At 51.8% G+C, this 19,691-nt stretch overlaps 1 protein-coding gene across 6 annotated transcripts in view; it reads right to left on the reverse strand.

Moving 5' to 3' along the window:
• Positions 1–833: 833 nt before the first annotated feature.
• DCP1B (decapping mRNA 1B) overlaps positions 834–19,691 on the reverse strand; it is a 44,000-nt gene continuing 25,142 nt past the window's right edge. For 4 of the 6 annotated variants that reach the window (XM_069585932.1, XM_069585934.1, XM_069585936.1 and 1 more), the window contains exons 4-9: positions 16,275–16,341; positions 13,990–14,125; positions 7,476–7,604; positions 5,189–5,956; positions 3,111–3,359; positions 834–1,064 (exon numbers count right to left, since the gene is read on the reverse strand). In XM_069585932.1, the coding sequence (XP_069442033.1) occupies positions 984–1,064; positions 3,111–3,359; positions 5,189–5,956; positions 7,476–7,604; positions 13,990–14,125; positions 16,275–16,341 (1,430 nt within the window). In that variant the 3' untranslated portion in view covers positions 834–983. The remainder of the gene's footprint in view (positions 1,065–3,110; positions 3,360–5,188; positions 5,957–7,475; positions 7,605–13,989; positions 14,126–16,274; positions 16,342–19,691) is intronic. The other 2 variants (XM_069585933.1, XM_069585938.1) reach the window with 1 other exon arrangement.

Consider the following 19,691-nt stretch of genomic DNA (forward strand, 5'->3'; position numbering starts at 1 on the left):
CGGCAGAAGCTGTGAGGAAACCTACTTCCCCCGCCTCTTTTCTGACCCTGAAAGGAGCGCGAGGCCTGGCTAGTGTAGGCATCTGGAGATCTTTTTATGGTCCGAGAAGAAACAGGGCTGTAGAAATGCAAAGCTGACTTCATTTCCGATGCTCGGCAGGGATTAGGTCAACCTGGACAGAGCCCTCCTGCCTCCTTCCGAGGGCGAGCCCCTTGGCTCTGTGAACACAAGCCCGTCTGGGCCGCAGCCATCCTGCAGAGGCCAAGAACTGGCTTCAAGATCTGTGGCCTTCCTCTCAGCTCTATTCGCTGAAGACTGCAAAGTGTTCCCCTGGGAGCAGAGGCTGGCTTCTGCCGAAGGGGCTGGACAGATGCTGTGTTGCTGGAAGCCTGGGACGTGTCTGGAGTCCTGGGATGACCCCCATAGAAACCAGCGGTGAATACTTTCGGCAAGCATTTCCCATCAAGGGCCCAGCAATCGGTGCCAATGGGTGCTGACAAACAGGTTGACTTTGTCTGGAAAATCGCTCCTCTTGTTACTGGCGAGGCCGGTGGGGCGCGTCGGTGGCTGCGGGCCTACACTGCCACCTGGTGGTTGGCATGTTCTCTGAGGTCCCGAAATAACTGCAGCTGCTGATGAAAAAGAAACCGCGTTCCTGGAAGGGAAGGGCTCTTTCCACGGGGAGAATACTCTTCAGAAATGAGGATGGGAAGAAGCAAACACTGCTGAAGCGCCGCATTCGCTGCGATGTGACGTGAGCTAAGGGCTTTTCCCACGCGCGCAATCCTTGGCACCCGGTGCCCTGAAGGATGGAATGAAAACAGACGCGCGACTGAAAATGTCTGAAACCTTTTATTTCATATTATACGTCCTTTCCTTTCCTTTCCTTTCCTTTAAAAAGGCAGAAACATTTAGGGAAACATTTGACAAGAAACAGCCTTGAACTGGAGGACTTTGGACATGGGTTTTGAAATGTCTTGCTTTCATAGAGTCTTCTTCACAGCCGCTTGTGTCAAGCTGAAGAGATAAGCCTCGTAGATGATGTTCAAGAAGTTGTCGTCGTTCTGGAAAACAGAATCAGAGGCCCCGAGGGGGTGAGACTCGGCTGCAGAAACCAGAAGCTTAGTCTGTCTTGGGGCTGGGCTGGCACCAGATCCTAAGCTGTTCCTCCCACCCTGGGTGCTCACGTGCCTGGTCTCTAAGCACCTGTGTGAATAGGGGGGCTGAGGCCAGGCTGTGGAGGTGGTAGGGATATGAGTCAGCTGTGGGTCCTCAGCGGTCAGGTGGGGAAGCAACAGGTGCTTGTGGCCTGCAGCTCAGGGCCCCAGCCTTGGGGAAGCACGGAGTGAGGCCAGCTCCAGAGAGGCCTGGTCAGTCCGCTGCCTGCAGAGACACCAGGCCTCTGGAGGCTGCTGGGGGAGGACAGGACCCACTCGATCCTGCCCGCCTGGCTGCAAGATCACTAGTGGCTCTGAAAGGTCCCCAAGTCACCCACAAGCAGTGGTTGTTGCTGTTTAGTTGTGTCCGACTCTTTACGACCTCATGGGCTGTAGCCCGCCAGGCTCCTCTGTCCATGGGATTTCCCAGGCAAGAATACTGGAGTGGGTTGCCACTTTCTTCTCCTTGGGATCTTCCTGACTCAGGGATCAAACCTGGGTCTCCTGCATTGGCAGGCAGGTTCTTTACTACTGAGCCACCGGGGAGGCTGGCCTTTACTGTGGGCCAAAGTGAAGACTTCAGGGCAATGTGCTTGGTGAAGCCAGAGCCAGAGCCCTGCCCTGGCCCCGTTAGCTGAGGAGGGCTCTGGCCTTGGCTGGGGGACAGCGATGAGACCGGGGGGCTCTGCTGCTGCTCCAGGGGCCGAGGGACCCATGGAGGTTTTCTGTTTCTGAAGCTGGAGACTCCCTCCCGCCGGGCTCTGTGGCGCTCTGGTGATCCACCCATGGCTCACACGCCTGCTCACTCCCAGGGGCTCACGGGGGAGCGGCCAGTGCAGGTGACAGACTGTGAAATCTAACTAGCGAGGCCTGGGGGAGGGGCCGCTGCAGCCCCGCAGCGTCTCTGCCCCTGCACCGAGAACTGTGGACAGGGTTATTAGATGGAGTAAGTGCCTCTACATTCACATTTAAGGGGTTTTTGTCTATTGCTCACAGAGGTGTATAGATGTCGTCCCCAAGCCTTCATGAACTTACCACGAGCGGCCCCTGGAAAAGGAGGGGGCTCCCCTTCCTGGCAATCAGGGAGGTTCGGGCAACTCCTATCTGTTCCGCTTTCATGCTCAGCTGCTTCCTGACCCCTTCCCCTCCTCTCTAAAATGCGTTACCTTCAAACTAAACAGTCTGACTAGAGGAGACTTCCATTTTTTGAGCCGGACTACAGAGCAAGGAAGTGCTGGCCGCTCTCTCAAGGCCCCCTGACACTCAAGCAAAATGACACGAAAATCCTTTTACCCAAAGAGACTACACAAAAGACCCCTGAACGTGAGACCTGAGCTGTCTGGGTCCGCCAGCTTTTCAGGGCCTGCCCTGAGTCCTGGGGTGTGCTCTCTCTGGGCCGCCCAGCCACCTCGTGGCGGGTCTGTGAGGTGGGCAGGGGGGCTGGACAGTGAGGCTGCGGCCTTAGCTCTGCTCTTCGCTGGCGGGTGCCCGCAGGCCTGTCCCTCGGCCTCAGCCTCCTGGTCTTGGAAACCCAGCCTGGCACAGCTCTGTGCAAGTGTCCTTGTTCTTGTTATTTCACAGGGACGAGTGAGCACAGGAAGTCATCCCACCCCATCCTCACTGCAGGCTTTAAGGATCTCTGTAAAACACGCCTGGGCTGTCATAGACACTCCTGCTGTCCCCGCTGCCCCCTCCCCGGGGCTCAGGGCAGCCTCTCTCCACCTCCTGCTGGTTCCCAATGCCCCCAGGCCAAGGACCCTCCAGTGGCAGGGGTGGTGCCTGCCTCTTCCTTTCCTGCACTGGAGGACCGAGTCCCTCCTCCAAGGACAGCATCCTGAGGAGCGGACGCATCCACCCGGAAGCTCTGGGCTGCCGCATCACCCTCTGGTTCTTGGGGAGCAGGAGTGGGCAGGGAGCCCTGGGTGAGGCAGAGGAGGGGGCGGTGCTCCCTACCTGGATGAGGTGCAGCAGGGCCTCCTGGAGCTGCGGCTTGCTCAGGGTGCTGCCGGGGGTCCCTGGGGGCTCGGGCGTCCGCAGGGGCAGGAGGAGGCCAGAGGGGGTGGCAGCGGGGTCCTGGTTTCCTGGGGGCAAGGGCGCACGGCTCCTCTCTTGCGGCGGGGCCCAGCTGGGCTGCGCGAACACCAGGGGCGACATGAGTGGAGGTGGGGTCACGGTGGCCGGGATGCGCTGCGGCGAGAGGGCCTGGCCGGGGAGATGGAGGCAGGTGGGCAGGTGCAGGGGGCCGGCGCCGGCGCACATGGAGGGCGAGGACAGTGAGGGGGACACGGCAGGCTCCAAGGCTAACCGCCCGCGGCTCCAGCATCGGGGCAGCCCACAGAAGGCCAGCTGCGCCTGCGCCTGCACCGCCCCCCGCCCCACCCTGGTACCATCGGCCTGGCGTCCGCTGTCATACCCACGGGCCACTCGGCAGGAAGGCTTGTGCTCTGAGTAGCACCTCACTTCCCCGCTTCCGGTTACCACTTGACCGCATCTAGAACCTGTCCTTTCCCTTGGGGCTGGCTGTCCATGCCCCTGCCCGCTGGGGCCCATCTTCCTGCTGTGAGGGAGCCGCCCTGTTCCTCGCCTGGCGTAGGCAGAACGGGCAGGGTCACATCTTCACCCCCCAAACTCCTGATTCTCTGCACTCGGGCCTGGGGGGACAGCGCCCTGGGGACTATTCCTGCAGGCCCTGCAAGTGACCGGTCTGTCCGGGCAGGTCAGTCTGCCTTTCTTGGCTACCTGATCTAAAACCAAGTTTTCCATAGTGTCTCCTGGCCCCTCGGGAGCTGCTGTGACCTCAGTCACCCTCTTGGCACTGTCCTGGGCAGAAAGCAGGCGGAGGGGGCAGGTGGTTTGTGTAACTGTCCCTGGTCGTCGTTTGAAGCAGAGGTGGCTCCACGGGCGGCTAGTGGAGCACCGGCTCTGTGGCCTGTGAGCAGGGAAGGGGGGCGTGCCCGTGAGGGTGACCGCCAACCATTAACTCCAGCTTCCTAGTGCCCGGTCTGAATCCTCGGGAACAAGCAGAGAAAGGGGGCACGGTCGCGCTGGGGCGAGGATGAGGGCGGGGAGCAGCCTCTGTCTCAGGACGGCAGGTGCTCACAGGTGAGATTTCCATCAACGGCCCACAGGAGCACTTCGACCCACAGTCTGACAAACATGAAGACTGTGTTTCCACGCCTGCAGCCTTGGTTCCTGAAAGTGAACGATTCTGGGGCCCTGCTGTAAGCCGCTCGCCGAAACAGGACAGAAGGAGCAACGAGGACACATAATACATAGGAAGAACTTCCTGAACTTGAGCCCTGAGGCACTGTCAATGAATCTGTACCAGCCCAAACGGAAAAACGTCCCTCAGATCTCCAGATGCTGCCTGCGCGTGAGCAGTGAAGAAATGGACAAGCTCTCAGTTTTGTCACTTCCCCGAGTTATTAGTGACCACAGAGAACCAGCTTCCCCGGAGGACGGAGCACTTCTAAGAAGGACATTTCCTTTCTGGCAGTCAGTGTGCATGTCGTCGGGGCGGGGGCAGGGGCAGCGGCAGCTTCTGGCTTCTCCTGACTCTCACTAAGCTATCCCTGCAGAGATGGGCAGGGAGGCTGTGCCTTCCAGGGTCAGTGACCCGCTTTTCCGCTGACCTCAAGACCCCACGGGCTGCGGCCTCCACAGGGACAGGGCGCCCGGCTCACCTCCACGCAGCACGTGCAGAGGGGCCTGGCCCGCAGCCAGTGCCTGAAAGCACGTACTGCATCGTGAATACACAACAGTTCACTGTGGGCGACGTAACCAGCGGGGACCTGAGGCATGGCATCCTGGAACAATTTCAGACCCTAAGTTTCCAACCACAAAGACCTAGGGTTTTCTTGTATCCATGTCACACGTGGAAACAAGAAGTCTTCTCTCTAGGAATGAAGCGTGTTTGAAAGGAGGGCTCCCAGAACCACTGGGCAGAGAGCAGACCCCTTCCTGGCAGGAGGTGGAGGCGGGTGCGGTGTCCTGCATGGACCCCGTCCAGTGCTCCCCGGCAGGACACTTACCTGAAGGAGGGGAGCTGGCTGCTCAGTGCTGGGGGGCGGGTCCCTCCAGGGCTCCAGGGGGTTCCGCACTCGGGTGCTCGGGGTTGCTGTGGGGAACTTGGCTGCCAGGGCTGGGCGGCCGGGCGCTGGCAGCTGCTGTTCCTGCTGTACCGCCTGGAGCCTCCGCAGCAGCTCCCGTGGGGAGACCTCGCCTGGCCCCACTGGCTGATGGCCGGGGCCAGGGCCGGGGGGTGTTGGTCTGGGGAGGGCCCAGGGCCCTGGAGTCTGGGGCAGGAGGGCACTGCCGAGACGGGTGGGCTGGGCCGGGGCCGCGGGGGTGGTGGCCGAGCTGGCAGGTGCTGGCACCCCGGGCTCACACTTGTTCTCGGCCCCGGGGATGCTCTGCACCTGGAGGGGGTTCTGAGTCCCAGGGGCTGCGAGTGCGTGCCTGTGGGGAGACCCTGTCTGGGCGGGCCCAGCGCAGGCCGCCCTGAGGGCGTCTGTGCAGGGCCGGCTCTCAGGCAGCTCTGCCAGTGGCTGTAGGTCCGCGCTCCTGACCATGAGCTTCTGAATGGCAGGGCAGAGCTGCTTGTCAACGGGGGGCGAGGGTCTCCGGGGCTCCTCATAGGACAGGGGCCGGACGACCCCCTGCCGCACCGGGAGCTTCTCTGGCTGTTGCCGATGCAGGGGGGGGGTCGGGGGAGGCCCTGCGGCCTCCTGACTTGGGGCTTTGTCCCGCTTCCCGAAGAGCGCCGTCAAGGACAGGTGCTGGGGTTCCGGGTCTGAGGTCTGGAACAAACACACACGTCTGAGAGCGTGTCCATGTGTGATCTGGTTATGCGTGATGGGGGGAACGAAACCTAACTTACCCACACGATGATTTCTATTTACAAGGGGTCGATTAGAGGATAGAAAAGCCTAATGATCATAAACTTTACCCATCTGGGACTGCCTTTCTAACATCAAATTTTGTCACAGGCTTCTCCCTCCCAAGACAGCTGTCATATTTCAGTATCTATTGAATTTTTTTTTCGGGAGGGGGGCTGGGCCACATGAGGGATCCAGTTCCCTAACCAGGGATGGAACTCGGGCCCCCTGCAAGCGGAAGCCCGGAGCCCTAAAAGCTGGGCCACCGTGGAAGTCCCTCACTATCCGCTGACTGACGAGCAGTCAGGAGACGCTTGCTGGGCCTGGGAACGACCGTGTGCAAAAGCACAGACACTGACAGACGGAGGACCATCTCCCCAGCAGGAAGTATACCTCCCCCTGCAAAGCACCTGGGACACCGAGCAAACACAGAAACACACGGGCTTCAGAATTCCTGACAGTTTTCCACAGAATGATAGAAATTAAGAGCTGGAGAGTTCTAAGTCATCACTCTCTCTAACTCGATCTGAATACATAGTAGTAGCTCTAATAGCCCGTCAGAGGCGTAAATGCCCCTGTGGCTGGCGACAGGCCTTCTTCCTTCCTGCCTGTGCCCTGGTGCCTCTGCTAGGAGAACATGTGTGTACCCTAAAGACACATATTCCAGTTTCTCTTGTAAACAATTTCCACGAAAAGCAAACTTATAATAAAAACTAAAAAATAATTAGAAAAGACATTTTAAAAAAATTCAATGCAAGACTTGCATGAGACTGTCTTTTGGCTCCATGTTCATCTTTAAAGTTGATTTAAACCAACAATTCCCTTATAAAAACTTTTTTTGATGAAGAATAACCATAGGTACTGGTTACACCCACACTCAGTGATGGAACTTGCAGATTAGCCCTTTTGCTGATGCTGGGGTATTCTGAAAAATATACATACTCATACAAAAACTGATGTCATGTTTCAAGTTTGTATCTTAGATGCAAATGCAGTGACGGGCCATGGGGTCTAAAGGGGGACTTGACACCAGTCCTTAGGCCAGGAGTCCCACCCACACAGGGCACATGGCCCCAGACTGGGCGCCAAGTGGGGAGGGCTGCATCTCTTGTCAGTGGCCAACTTCAGAAGGATATGGCCCAACGGGTAATAGTATCGTCAGCTCCAATGTGGTATTAGGCTGCTGTCTTTTTGGAACAAATTAACCTCTAAGGAATCAAGTTCACAGAGTAAGGGAAATGCCAAATGTCAAAACGGCAATCCTTTGTAGGAAGAGCAAATTATACATAATGACAAAACCTCCACTTTGAAATCTCTCTTTCCTGGATCAACTCTAGGGCACCTCCATAGCACAGCCCCCCACCCCCTCGCCTCTGATCAGCCTCAGGGCCAAAGTCCCTCAGGAATCACTGGGACCGGGTGGAGAGCAAGGACCGTGCACCTGGCCGGGCCGAGGGCCCCGCTGCTGCCGGCTCCCACTGGGTTTCACTGGAATCGGCTTGATGAGGTTGGGGTTGTCGTGGATGGCGGACGAGCTGCTGATCTGTTTGGGCTCGGAGCAGGTTTTACACTGAAATGGAAAAAAGAACCTCATTTTCGGTGTAAAAGAAACTTTAATCTCTTGAGAAGAACGCATCTTCATGCTCTTTATCGTATCTGTGTGCTCAGCTGCTAAGTTGTATCTGGCTCTTGGTGACACCACGGATGGTAGCCTGCCAGGCTCCTCTGTTCATGGAATTTTCCAGGCAAGAATACTGGAGTGGGTAGCCATTTACTATTCCAGGGGATCTTCCTGACCCAGGGATGGAACCCAAGGTCTCTTACATCTCCTGCATTGGTAGGTGGGTCCTCTACCACTAGTGCTACCTGGGAAGCCCAAGCTATGTTTGAGTCTAAACCAAATTCAGATTGAGTGTGTCGCAGCGGCACAATTCAGCGGTACTCCATCGGCCTGCAGGATCCAGAGGCCCCGAGACGCCCGGAGGTGTGACAGTCTGGGGGTCTGCCTGAGAAGCAGCAGCTTTAACAAAGTCTCCGGCTCTCCCACGGTAATCAGCAATACAAAGGCTCCCCTGGCGCCTCGTCTGGGTCAGGGGAGGGCTCCAAGCCCAGTTGGCAGCTGACTTAAGACTGGAGAGCTGTGTTCTCAGAGCGACTGACCTTGGTCTATAAACCAATGGGGAAAGCTGACTCAAACCACTGATTTTTAAAAATTACTAACATCATCCTTATTTAATGAGTGATTTTTGCATAAACAGAATAATTCAAATCCGAGTGTTCTGAACCGCTCACTACAAATTAGAATTTCACAGAGAAAGAGATGAGAGACAAGCCTCGTCATTTCAGATCCCGAGTCATCACCGCTCATTAATCTAATCAACCATGCAATTGCTCACACACTGGGATTCACAGCAGGGAGGGTGCAGCAGCGCTGTCTGTGACTCCCTCTCTGAAACAGCAAATAAAACTGTAAAGTGCGGGCTTCTGCCAGGTGGGCTTTGTGGCGTCATTCGTTTCCATGGCACACTTGTGCCCTCGGGCCAGGACACACTTCTCTGCCCTCAGCGTGGAGTGGCCGTGAATACAACTTTCCCCCCCAACTCCCGCCCCCAGACCCTGAGTGTTTCCGTAAGCTTCATGGCTGTTGGCTGCACTTTCTACCCGAGGATGTTGGGGCTGGGGCTGATCACCAGTGTGCTTGCTTCGGTTTGGAAAGTTCGCTGCACAAAGGACTTTTTTCAGCCAAGAATTCCGTCCACCATTCGCATATTTGGCGCTAGTATTAAATGGCACATGGAATCACTTTCTGAGTCATAAAAAGTTATTTCTAACTCTCAGGTGAGTTATGGCCACAGGACCACTGGCCTGGCTTCCAAGATGTGGATCACCAACAGGAGACCAGAGTGTGGTCCCCAACAGAGTCACTGGTGGAATGCTGGCGTGAAAAGGCTGGACAGCCTGCTGGCTATGCCAAAGACAGCGGAGCTCAGCTCACTTCTGCGAGTGCTCCCTTCTGCGCTCAGGGTCCCTGGGTTGCCAACTGCTTTACTCTGCACACGCTGAGGCGGGCCGTGGACAGCACCCCCCAGGGGAAGCGGCCAGCAGCTGCTTCCTGAGTCACCACCACAGGCCATCTACCAATGAAGCTTCACTTTCATGTAAAAAGTGCTCAGAACAAGACTGACTTCCGAGGCTTGCAGCTCATTATCCAGTGGTTGAAGCTTCTACGCCTCTCCCTACCCAAAGCTTCTATGCCCTTCCTTACTTGGAAAAACAGACAGAATTGGCAAAAGTGTATAACGGATTCTTTGCAGAGAACCTGAGGCTTTAACAGCTACATCACATGAGCCTGTTTATCACACAGACACGAGTACCCACGAGGCAGGGAAGCCTGGGGGAAAATATACTTGAAGTGCTAAAGGCAGACATTGTTGGGTGGTAGGGTTATGCGTAATTTCATTTTCTTTCTTCTACTTTAAAATTTTTCAGTTCAGTTCAGTTGCTCAGTTGTGTCTGACTCTTTGCAACACCATGGTCTGTAGCACGCCAGGCTTCCCTGTCCATCACCAACTCCCAGAGCTTACTCAAATTCATGTCCATCGAGTTGGTGATGCCATCCAACCATCTCATCCTCTGTTGTCCCCTTCTCCTCCTGACTTTCATCTTTCCAAGCATCAGGATCTTTTCCAATGAGTCAGTTCTTCCCATCAGGTGGCCAGAGTATTGGAGTTTCAGCTTCAGCATCAGTCCTTCCAATGAATATTCAGGACTGATTTACTTTAGGATGGACTGGTTGGATCTCCTTGCAGTCCAAGAGACTCTCAAGAGTCTTCTCCAACATCACAGTTCAAAAGCATCAATTCTTTGGCACTCAGCTTTCTTTATAGGACAACTCTCATATCCACAGATGATTACTGGAAAAACCATAGCTTTGACTAGATGGACCTTTGTTGGCACAGTAATGTCTCTGCTTTTTAATATGCTTTCTAGGTTGGTCATAGCTTTTCTTCCAAGAAGCAAGCGTCTTTTAATTTCATGGCTGTAGTCACTATCTGCAGTGATTTTGGAGCCCCCCCAAAATAAAGTCTGTCACTATTTGCATTGTTTCCCCATCTATTTGCCATGAAGTGATGGGATTGGATGCTGTGATCTTAGTTTTATGAATGTTGAGTTTTAAGCCAACTTTTTCACTCCTCTTTCACTTTCATCAAGAGGCTCTTTAGTTCTTCACTTTCTGCCATAAGGATGGTGTCATCTACATATCTGAGGTTACTGATATTTCTCCCAGCAATCTTTGATTCCAGCCTGTGCTTCATCCAGCCTAGCATTTCACATGATGTACTCTGCATGTAAGTTAAATAAACAGGGTGACAATATACAGCCTTGACATACTTCTTTCCTGATTTGGAACCAGTCTGTTATTCTATGTCCAGTTCTAACTGTTACTTCTTGACCTGCATATAGATTCCTCAGGAGGCAGGTCAGGTGGTCTGCTGTTACCATCCCTTTAAGAATTTTCCACAGTTTGCTGTGATCCCCACAGTCAAAGGCTTTGGTGTAGTCAATAAAGCAGGTGTTTTTCTGGAACTCTCTTGCTTTTTCGATGATCCAGCAGATGCTGGCAACTTGATTTCTGGTTCCTCTGTCTTTTCTAAATCCAGCTTGAACATCTGGAAGTTCACGGTTCACGTATTGCTGAACCTTGCTTGGAGAATTTTGAGCATTACTTTGCTAGCGTGTCAGATAAGTGCAATTGTGCAGTGGTTTGAACATTTTTTGGCATTCTGTTTCTTTGGGATTGGAATGAAAACTGACCTTTCCCAGCCCTGTGACCACCGCTGAGTTTTCCAAATTTGCTGGCATATTGAGTGCAGCACTTTCACAGTATCATCTTTTAGGATTTGAAATAGCTCAACTGGAATTCCATCACCTCCACTAGCTTGGTTTGTAGTGATGCTTCCTAAGGCCCACTTCACTTTGCACTCCAGGACATCTGGCTCTAGGTGAGTGATCACACCATTGTGATTATCTGGGTCATGAAGATCTTTTTTGTACAGTTCTTCTGTGTATTCTTGCCACCTCTTCTTAATATCTTTTGCTTCTGTTAGATCTATACCATTTCTGCCCTTTATTATGCCTATCTTTGCATGAAATGTTCCCTTAGTATCTCTAATTTTCTGGAAGACATCTCTAGTCTTTCCCATTCTATTATTTTCCTCTATTTCTTTGCACTGATCACTGAGGAAGGCTTTCTTATCTCTCCTTGCTATTCTTTGGAACTCTTCATTCAAATGAGTATATCTTTCCTTTTCTCCTTTGCCTTTAGCTTCTCTTCATCTCTCAGCTATTTGTAAGACCTCCTCAGACAACCATTTTGCCTTTTTGCATTTCTTTTTCTTGGGTCTTGATCACTGCCTCTTGTACAATGTCACAAACCTCAGTCCATAGTTCTTCAGGCACACTGTCTATCAGATCTAATCTCTTGAATCTATTTGTCTCCTCCACTGTATAATTGTAAGGGATTTGATTTAGGTCATACCTGAATGGTCTAGTGGTTTTCCCTACTTTATTCAATTTAAATCTGAATTTGGCAATAAGGAGTTCATGATCTGAGCCACATTCAGCTCCCGGTCTTGTTCTTGCTGACTGTATAGAGCTTCTCCATCTTTGGCTGCAAAGAATATAATCAATCTGATTTTGGTATTGACCATCCAGTGATGTCCATGTGTAGAGTATTCTTTTGTGTTGTTGAAAAGATGGTGTTTGCTATGACTAATGCGTTCTCTTGGCAAAACTCTGTTAGCCTTTGACCTGCTTTGTTTTGTGCTCCAAGGCCAGATTTGCCTGTTACTCCAGGTATCTCTTGACTTCCTATTTTTGCATTCCAGTCCCCTATAATGAAAAGGACATCTTTTTTGGGTGTTAGTTCTAGAAGGTCTTGTAGGTCTTCATAGAATTGTTCAACTTCAGCTTCTTCAGTATTACTGGTCGGGGCATAGACTTGGGTTGCTGTGACCTTGAATGGTTTGCCTTGGAAACAAACAGAGATCATTCTGTTGTTTTTGAGATTGCATCCAAGTACTGCATTTTGGAGTCTCTTGTTGACTATGATGGCTACTCCATTTCTTCTAAGGGATTCTTGCCCACAGTAGTAGATATAATGGTCATCTGAGTTAAATTCACCCATTCTGGTCCATTTTAGTTTGCTGATTCCTAAAATGTCGACGTTCACTCTTGCCATCTCCTGTTTGACCACTTCCAATTTGCCTTGATTCATGGACCTAACATTCCAGGTTCCTACGCAATACTGCTCTTTACAGCATCGGACCTTGGTTCCATCACCAGTCACATCCACAACTGGGTGCTGTTTTTGCTTTGGCTCTCTGAATTATTTCTGGAGTTATTTCTCCACTGATCTCCCTTTCTCCACTAAATCTTCTCATTGAACATCAAAATACAACAGTTCTTTAATTTCATAGCTAACTCAGATGTATATCCAGAGGACAAATATTCCTTCTTGCCTTAAACAGTCTTAAATACAGAATAGTCCACCGATTATTTTATTTTTCTTATTGCAGTACAGTTGAGCTGCAAAATCGTATTAGCTTTAGGTGTTCAGAAAAGTGGTTCAGTTATACGTGTGCACACATGTTCTTCAAAACAGGCCACTTCTAAAGACTCGGCATGTAGCCCCACAGCCCTTGACCCCCCTGGCCCGGCCACTGCCCCAACCTCACCTGCCCTCCAACTAAGTCTAATGGAGGAGGAAGCTCAAGGTCACGGTGCTGCTAGGCATTTGCTTCTTCAGGGAGAAAACATAAAATATTGTCCAAAATAAGTTTTTCAAATTACTCTATTAACTTCATGTAAAAAGGCATTTGTAGTGTTGCCAGGCTTCGCTTTATCAATATCATCTTCCTCCAGCTCAAAGTATTTCCTCACTCACTTTCTGGGATTATCACACATTTAAGAGGTTTGGAGTTGCAGAGGCCTCAGTGGTCAATTGGTGTAAGACTCAATCGGAGCTGTGCTGTTCTCCTGGGATGTGCCCAACATCCAGCACTCTGTCCTCCTGAAGACTTGTGGTCACTGGAGATCCATGCTCTCATAGCAAGACTCCTGAGGAAGGGCAGTGTTTCCATGCCCACCTTCCCGTACCCAGGCCTGGGCCGCTTATGATGCCCACGCTCTGTGTATCGGAAGAGACACAGACGTGAGCAGACTTGCCCCACCTGGGGGCTCTCGGGGCAGGTACCCCCAGTGGGAGGGTCAGAAGCCACATGAGGGACCGAGAACATGTGAAGTGAGCCTCCGAAGGTGTCCCCTGCCGACGGATGAGCAGAGCAGGAGGCGGCTCCTCCAGGGGCGGCGAGGCTGGCCTGCCCTGGTCACATGGTGGGTGCCCCGGCAGGGCCCTGGTGTCACACGCTGGGCAGTGGGAGGCGAGAAGGACGTGGAGCAAGGACAGTGTGTCTGCGCAGGTGCTTCTGGACGCTCCCTGGCTGGCGACGGCAGGAGGAAGAGCGTCCTCTGTTCCTCATCGCTCAGCTGAGCGATGAACAGTGTGCACACGATGTGTTCTGCTGTTGTTTCTCAGTTGCTAAGTCATGTTCAACTCTTTGCGATCCTATAGACCACAGCCCACCATGGGACTCTCCAGAGAAGAACACTAGAGTGGGCTCCATTTCCTCTTCCAGGGGATCTTCTCGACCCAGGGACCGAACCTGCATCTCTTGCACTGGCAGGCGGCTTCTTTACTGTGGAGCTACCAGGGAAGCCCCTGGGACTGCACTTTCATCCACTTAAAAGCAAACAGTCTTCAGTCTACTAAAAGTCAACAAGGATGGTGTTACTCATAGGTTTCTGTTTGGCGGAAGGAAGGGGACCAAGTCTGCCTCAACGGGCAGGCCCCCACCTGGAATCTGAGTCTGCGTCACCGTGGGGACGGGACTCACCTTCGTGTACTCGTCTTTGGCCTTGGTCAGCATCCGCAAGATGTCGGCCTCCTTGCCCTCTCCTGAGCTGAGGCTCACGGGCGAGGCCCCGGCTCCCGCTCCGTGGTGGGCTTTCAGCTGTTCGTACTGAGTGAGGCTAGAAAAACAAAGACGACATCCATACCAGAAAAGACAGCTCAACACAACCAGCCAGTTCTCACCCAGCTGTTTTTATCTTGTTACAATCGTGTTAGAAAAAAGACCACTGGAACTGATGGGAGAAACATGGGAGTTGGGGTCCCAAGTTCACTGACCACTGGACTGCATCTGGCGCGGTCACCCAGGTGGCCCCGAAAGGCTGAAAGTATTCACTATCGGGTCCTTCTCAGAAGAAGTCTGTGACTCCTCATTGTGAGCATAAGGAGGGACCCCTGAACTGCTGAGGAACCCAATTCAGGGTTCTCAACCTGGAGACTAGGTTCCCAACACGGCAGTTCCAGTCTCCCCCTTCTTCCAAAGTGCCTGGGAGTCGAAGCGCAGCTGAGCCCAGCCCCCGTGTCCCGGGTGGTTTAGAAGCACAGTGAAGGTACCACCCCAGAAGAGGGGTTGTGAAAACACAGCGCTGGGAAGCGCCTCCGTCCTCCGGAACACCTTGCAGAGGGGAGGCCAGGCCGCTTCCTGCTGGCAGGGGTGCGTCTCCCTCCCATGGGAGGGCTCTGACCGCGGCTCGTGCTTCCCCATCGCTGCCATGAGGTCTGTGGGGAAAGCAAGCTGCGGGTTCGCTGAGGCTTAGCTCTGAGGATGGGCGGGGAGTCCACATGCATCGTGCTTGGCTAATTGCTCGACACCAAGCAGGTCCTGCTCCGGCTGCTGAGGCATCGCCACAGAGCCTGAGTGTCTTCACAGGGCCTCCTGGCTGGGGGACACGGTGCCTTTTAATCTATATGAAGCCCTGCTATTATTATCCACCGCAGTTTACAATCACAGGAATGTTCTAGGAACTAGCTGTTACGGTGGTAAATACCAGTTTGAACACACTTAATCACCATCTGCAGCCTGAGCTGCTTACTTAAAATTAGCTCTTACCAGCTCGGCTTTTCAGAAATCAGTCTTATCTATAAAAAAGTGCTCCCCCCAGCCCATATTTTAGGGCCACTTTTTAGCCATACATCAACAAGAATCAGCCACAGGTTTGCATATGGCCCCTCCCTGTTGAGCCTCCCTCCCATCTTCCACCCCTAGGTTGTCACAGAGCACTGGGTTGAGCTCCCTGAGCCACACGGCAAATTCCCACTGGCTATCTATTTGACAGATGGTAATGTATATGTTTCCCTGCTACTTTGGCCATTTCAGTGACCTAGGATTTAAAACTGACAAATGGTTGGTTCTCTTGTAGATGGAGCTGCTTGCTCGAGCCTGTGTGGGAGGCAGCTGGATTCCGTGTATGGCTGAGCCCAGTCCTGGCCCAGGGTCATGGCATGCAGGAAGTTCACTCGCTCCCAAGCTCTGAACCAGCCACAGGAATGCAGGGAAATAACTCCCTTCCCAGAGCGGCCCTGGGGCTCAAGAACCTCAGAGGGTTGACAGATCCCCAGGGGGACAGTGTGCTGCCCTGGGCTTCCTTTCAGGTCATCAGGGGAGCAAGAGCGGGACCAGGAGACAGTCATGTAAGCACCCCCCAGTCTCATGCCTACTGGCACCAGTCAACAAGGCCTCGAAAGGTTAATAGAAAAGAGACTAGGAACACAAGACAGAGAGAGAGAGAGAGAGAGAGAGAGAGTCCATCTGCTGATCACTAAACTAGTATTAGCTCAGGTATTTCCAAAGATATTGAAAACAAAGACTGAGCAAAGCCCTAAAGAGTCACACGGGAAGGAGGTTCAAGACCCACAGGCAGATGGAGGGCAGTCCTTGGGGCAGGAGGGCATGGGGACCCCAGAGGAGAAGGGGCAGCCTTTCAGAAAGACTCTGAGATATACTGAGATATACTGAGATATACTAATAGCTTTTCAGAGGAAAAAGCTGCTAATTTACAAATGAGGATGGTATTAAGGAAAACTGCCACCCAGAAAAATTGATATTACAGATCACATGCACAGAAAAAAAAGAGGGGGACTATTCTACATAATAAATCTTGCCGAGTGGAAGTGTGAGACATTGTCATTTACGCTTATTTTTCATCTGGTGAGTAATGGTGAAGGTGTTCCTAAGCGTGGTGAAGGAGCTGCTATCAGAGACGGGCTCTGCTTACCCCGCGGTGCAGTCCCACACACTCAGCAACACAGAACACATCCCACAGCACTTACTTCTTCATTAGCTCTGCGATTCTTTGGCACTCTTCCTTGTCATAAAACCAAATTCCATAGATGGACACTGCAAGAAACACAGAGGACCAGTGAATGAGTGTCTTCAAGAAGGGGAAACAAATCCCCTTTCCACCATGAGGGGAGTACATACTCGTAGAATAAATGAACTAGTTGCTGGAGTTGAAGCTTGAAATCCTTGAGCTGGGGCTTTTTAAGCCCCAAGAGAAGGCACTCAGATACACACGCATGCACAGACGCACACCGAAGTGTCCTGTCCTTGCAAACACAGCACCTGGACACAACAGGCACGTGGCGAGCGCTTAGCCAATGAGCAGACTGAAGACGAGCCCCAGCTCTCTCACCTCCAGCTCTGCAGCGTCGCTGCCTCACATGCCTTCACACACTCATACACACTCACACATTCTCCCATACACACGCCCACACAGAACTCACACACACGTGTTCACACACACACACATATTCTCACATACACATGCTCACACAGAACTCTCACTCATGCACACAAACATGTTCACACACACACATTCTCACATACACACGCCCACACAGAACTCACTCATACACACACACGTGTTCACACACTCACACATTCTCACATACACACGCCCACACAGAACTCACTCACGCACACAAACACGTTCACACACACATTCTCACATACACATGCTCACACAGAACTCACACACACACATGTTCACACACTTACACATTCTCACATACACACGCCCACACAGAACTCACTCTCACACACACGTGTTCACACACACACATTCTCACATACACACGCTCACACAGAACTCTCACTCATGCACACAAACATGTTCACACACACATTCTCACATACACACGCCCACACAGAACTCACGCACACACACATGTTCACACACACATATTCTCACATACACATGCTCACACAGAACTCATGCACACAAACACGTTCACACACACTCACACATACTCCCATACACACGCCCACACAGAACTCACGCACACACACATGTTCACACACACATTCTCACATACACACGCCTACAGAACTCACACACACACGTGTTCACACACACACATTCTCACATACACATGCCCACACAGAACTCACTCACGCACACAAACACGTTCACACACACATTCTCACATACACATGCTCACACAGAACTCACACACACACATGTTCACACACTTACACATTCTCACATACACACGCCCACACAGAACTCACTCATACACAAGTGTTCACACACACACATTCTCACATACACACGCTCACACAGAACTCTCACTCATGCACACAAACATGTTCACACACACATTCTCACATACACATGCTCACACAGAACTCACGCACACACACGTTCACACACACACATTCTCACATACACATGCTCACACACACCTCACACACAAACACGTTCACACACACACATACTCACATACACACGCTCACACAGAGCTCTCACTCACACAGAGAACACATTCACACACACGCGCGCGTGCACGCACACACACACACACACACACACGCTCCATCTTCTGTAACTGCTGGACACCTGACACACATATTAGGCCTGGAAGCTTCTCTCCCTTCTCCTTTTTCCTGGGAAGGTGTTATTAACTGAAAGATTTGGAGGCCTTAAGTGAGGATACAGTGCTGAGAAAATAAAATTCAGTGATGAATCTGCAACACCAAAGTGTCTGCACAGAATATTTACAACTGTTTAAAGACTAGATGCAGCCACGACTTAATGATTTAGTGATGAAAGAACAATGTGGCATAATACAGTTGCTACTGATTCAGCTAATTTTCAAGTAAGTCGTATATATTAGTATGTACGATCTATGTCATTTTTATAGCAAAGGCTAAACAGGTCCAAAGGTCCCCCAGGTGGCCCAGCAGTAAAAAATCCACTTGCCAGTGCAGGAGACGTGGGAGACTCGGATTCAGTCCCTGGATGGGGAAGATCTCCTGGAGGAGGAAATGGCAACCCACTCCAGTATTCTTGCCTGGAGAATCCCATGGACAGAGGAGCCTGGCAGGCTACAGTCCATGGGGTCTCAAAGGAGTTGGACACTAGTTAGTGACTAAACAATGACACAAACAAGTAAAAAATAAGTTTATAAAGATCTAGTTGAGGATCTGGTAATATTAATCACATTAATAACACATTAACTACACACACATTTAAAAAGTCTTCACCGAAAACAGCTGCTAAGTTATGACAGGGCAATGAGAGCCAACAAAATATACTTTTAAAAGAAAATAATTTTCTTAATTTAAACTTCCAAAATATTTAATTATATGGGTATTATTTGATCATTCAAACATTTGTGACATTTTACTCACTGCCCCCGTCCCATCCTGACTCACCTACCAGTGGCCCTGTGGGTCTTTCTGTTTCTTGTCAGTAAAGATTCAGATATCAAAAGGTACGGGAAGTGTCGTTTTAGTGCTGTTAAGCAGATGCCTTTAAAAGGACTCTGTAAATCTGACCCCTATAAATGGGGGTAATTTTTGTGGTCCGTGCACCAGGAGTCTATCTTCTCTGTGAGTGCAGGGGCGGGGCAAGTGGGAAAAAACTCCAGCTTTCTCTTGATCGGACCACTGTTCTTTGAAACACACACACATACTGCTCTCTGATACATGGACACTGGAAAAAAAGAGTCAGAGTTTTGAAGCCGATACGCTGAGAGCCTTAGTAGCCAAGAAAAGTCTTTCACCCCAAGACCATTAAGCGAGGCTCTCAGGACTTGACTCCGGGCTCTTCCCGGCTCACGGACACTGATCCCCGGTGCTAGCTGCCCCCACAGGTTCCCGCAGGCCGACCCACCGCCCTGTGCCCCCGCGTGAGAGTGGACTGGACCACCGACACTAAGATCACAGCGACTAAGAAACCTGCAGGCGGTGTGTGTTTTGGAGGCTTCAGTCCTCGTTACAAACCCAGGATCTAGCTCCGTTCTCTGGTTACAGTGAAAACTTCCTCTCCGTGGAGACAGAATTTTCCAGAACTACCAAAGGAGGAAAGTGGTAGCAGCGGAGAAAAACACGTCACCGAGGAAGTGGAAGCCTGGTGACCGGGGAAGAGCAGCCATTTATGCCTCGTCAGGAGAACGTGAAAGTAGAAATACATCTGTTGCCATCTGGGGGGATGTTAAACACGTGTGACACTTGACATAAGGAACCAGGTTCTCGTAAGGATCGGCCGCCAAGCAAACTATGACATAAATGGGAAAGCAGTCTGACTATGTCATTACTACGAGAAACCCGAAACACAGACGGAGGGGAAGATATCCGTGGGAACATCTTTCAGACGTTGATGGGGGGGAGGGAGAGGGGGCCGGGCCTAAAGGGATGGAGGGACACCGTGGAGGTTTCCTGAGGACCCGACTGACTGCTTATCT

The sequence above is a fragment of the Ovis canadensis genome, chromosome 3, assembly GCF_042477335.2.
Source record: "Ovis canadensis isolate MfBH-ARS-UI-01 breed Bighorn chromosome 3, ARS-UI_OviCan_v2, whole genome shotgun sequence".
NCBI classification, from domain to species: domain Eukaryota; kingdom Metazoa; phylum Chordata; class Mammalia; order Artiodactyla; family Bovidae; genus Ovis; species Ovis canadensis.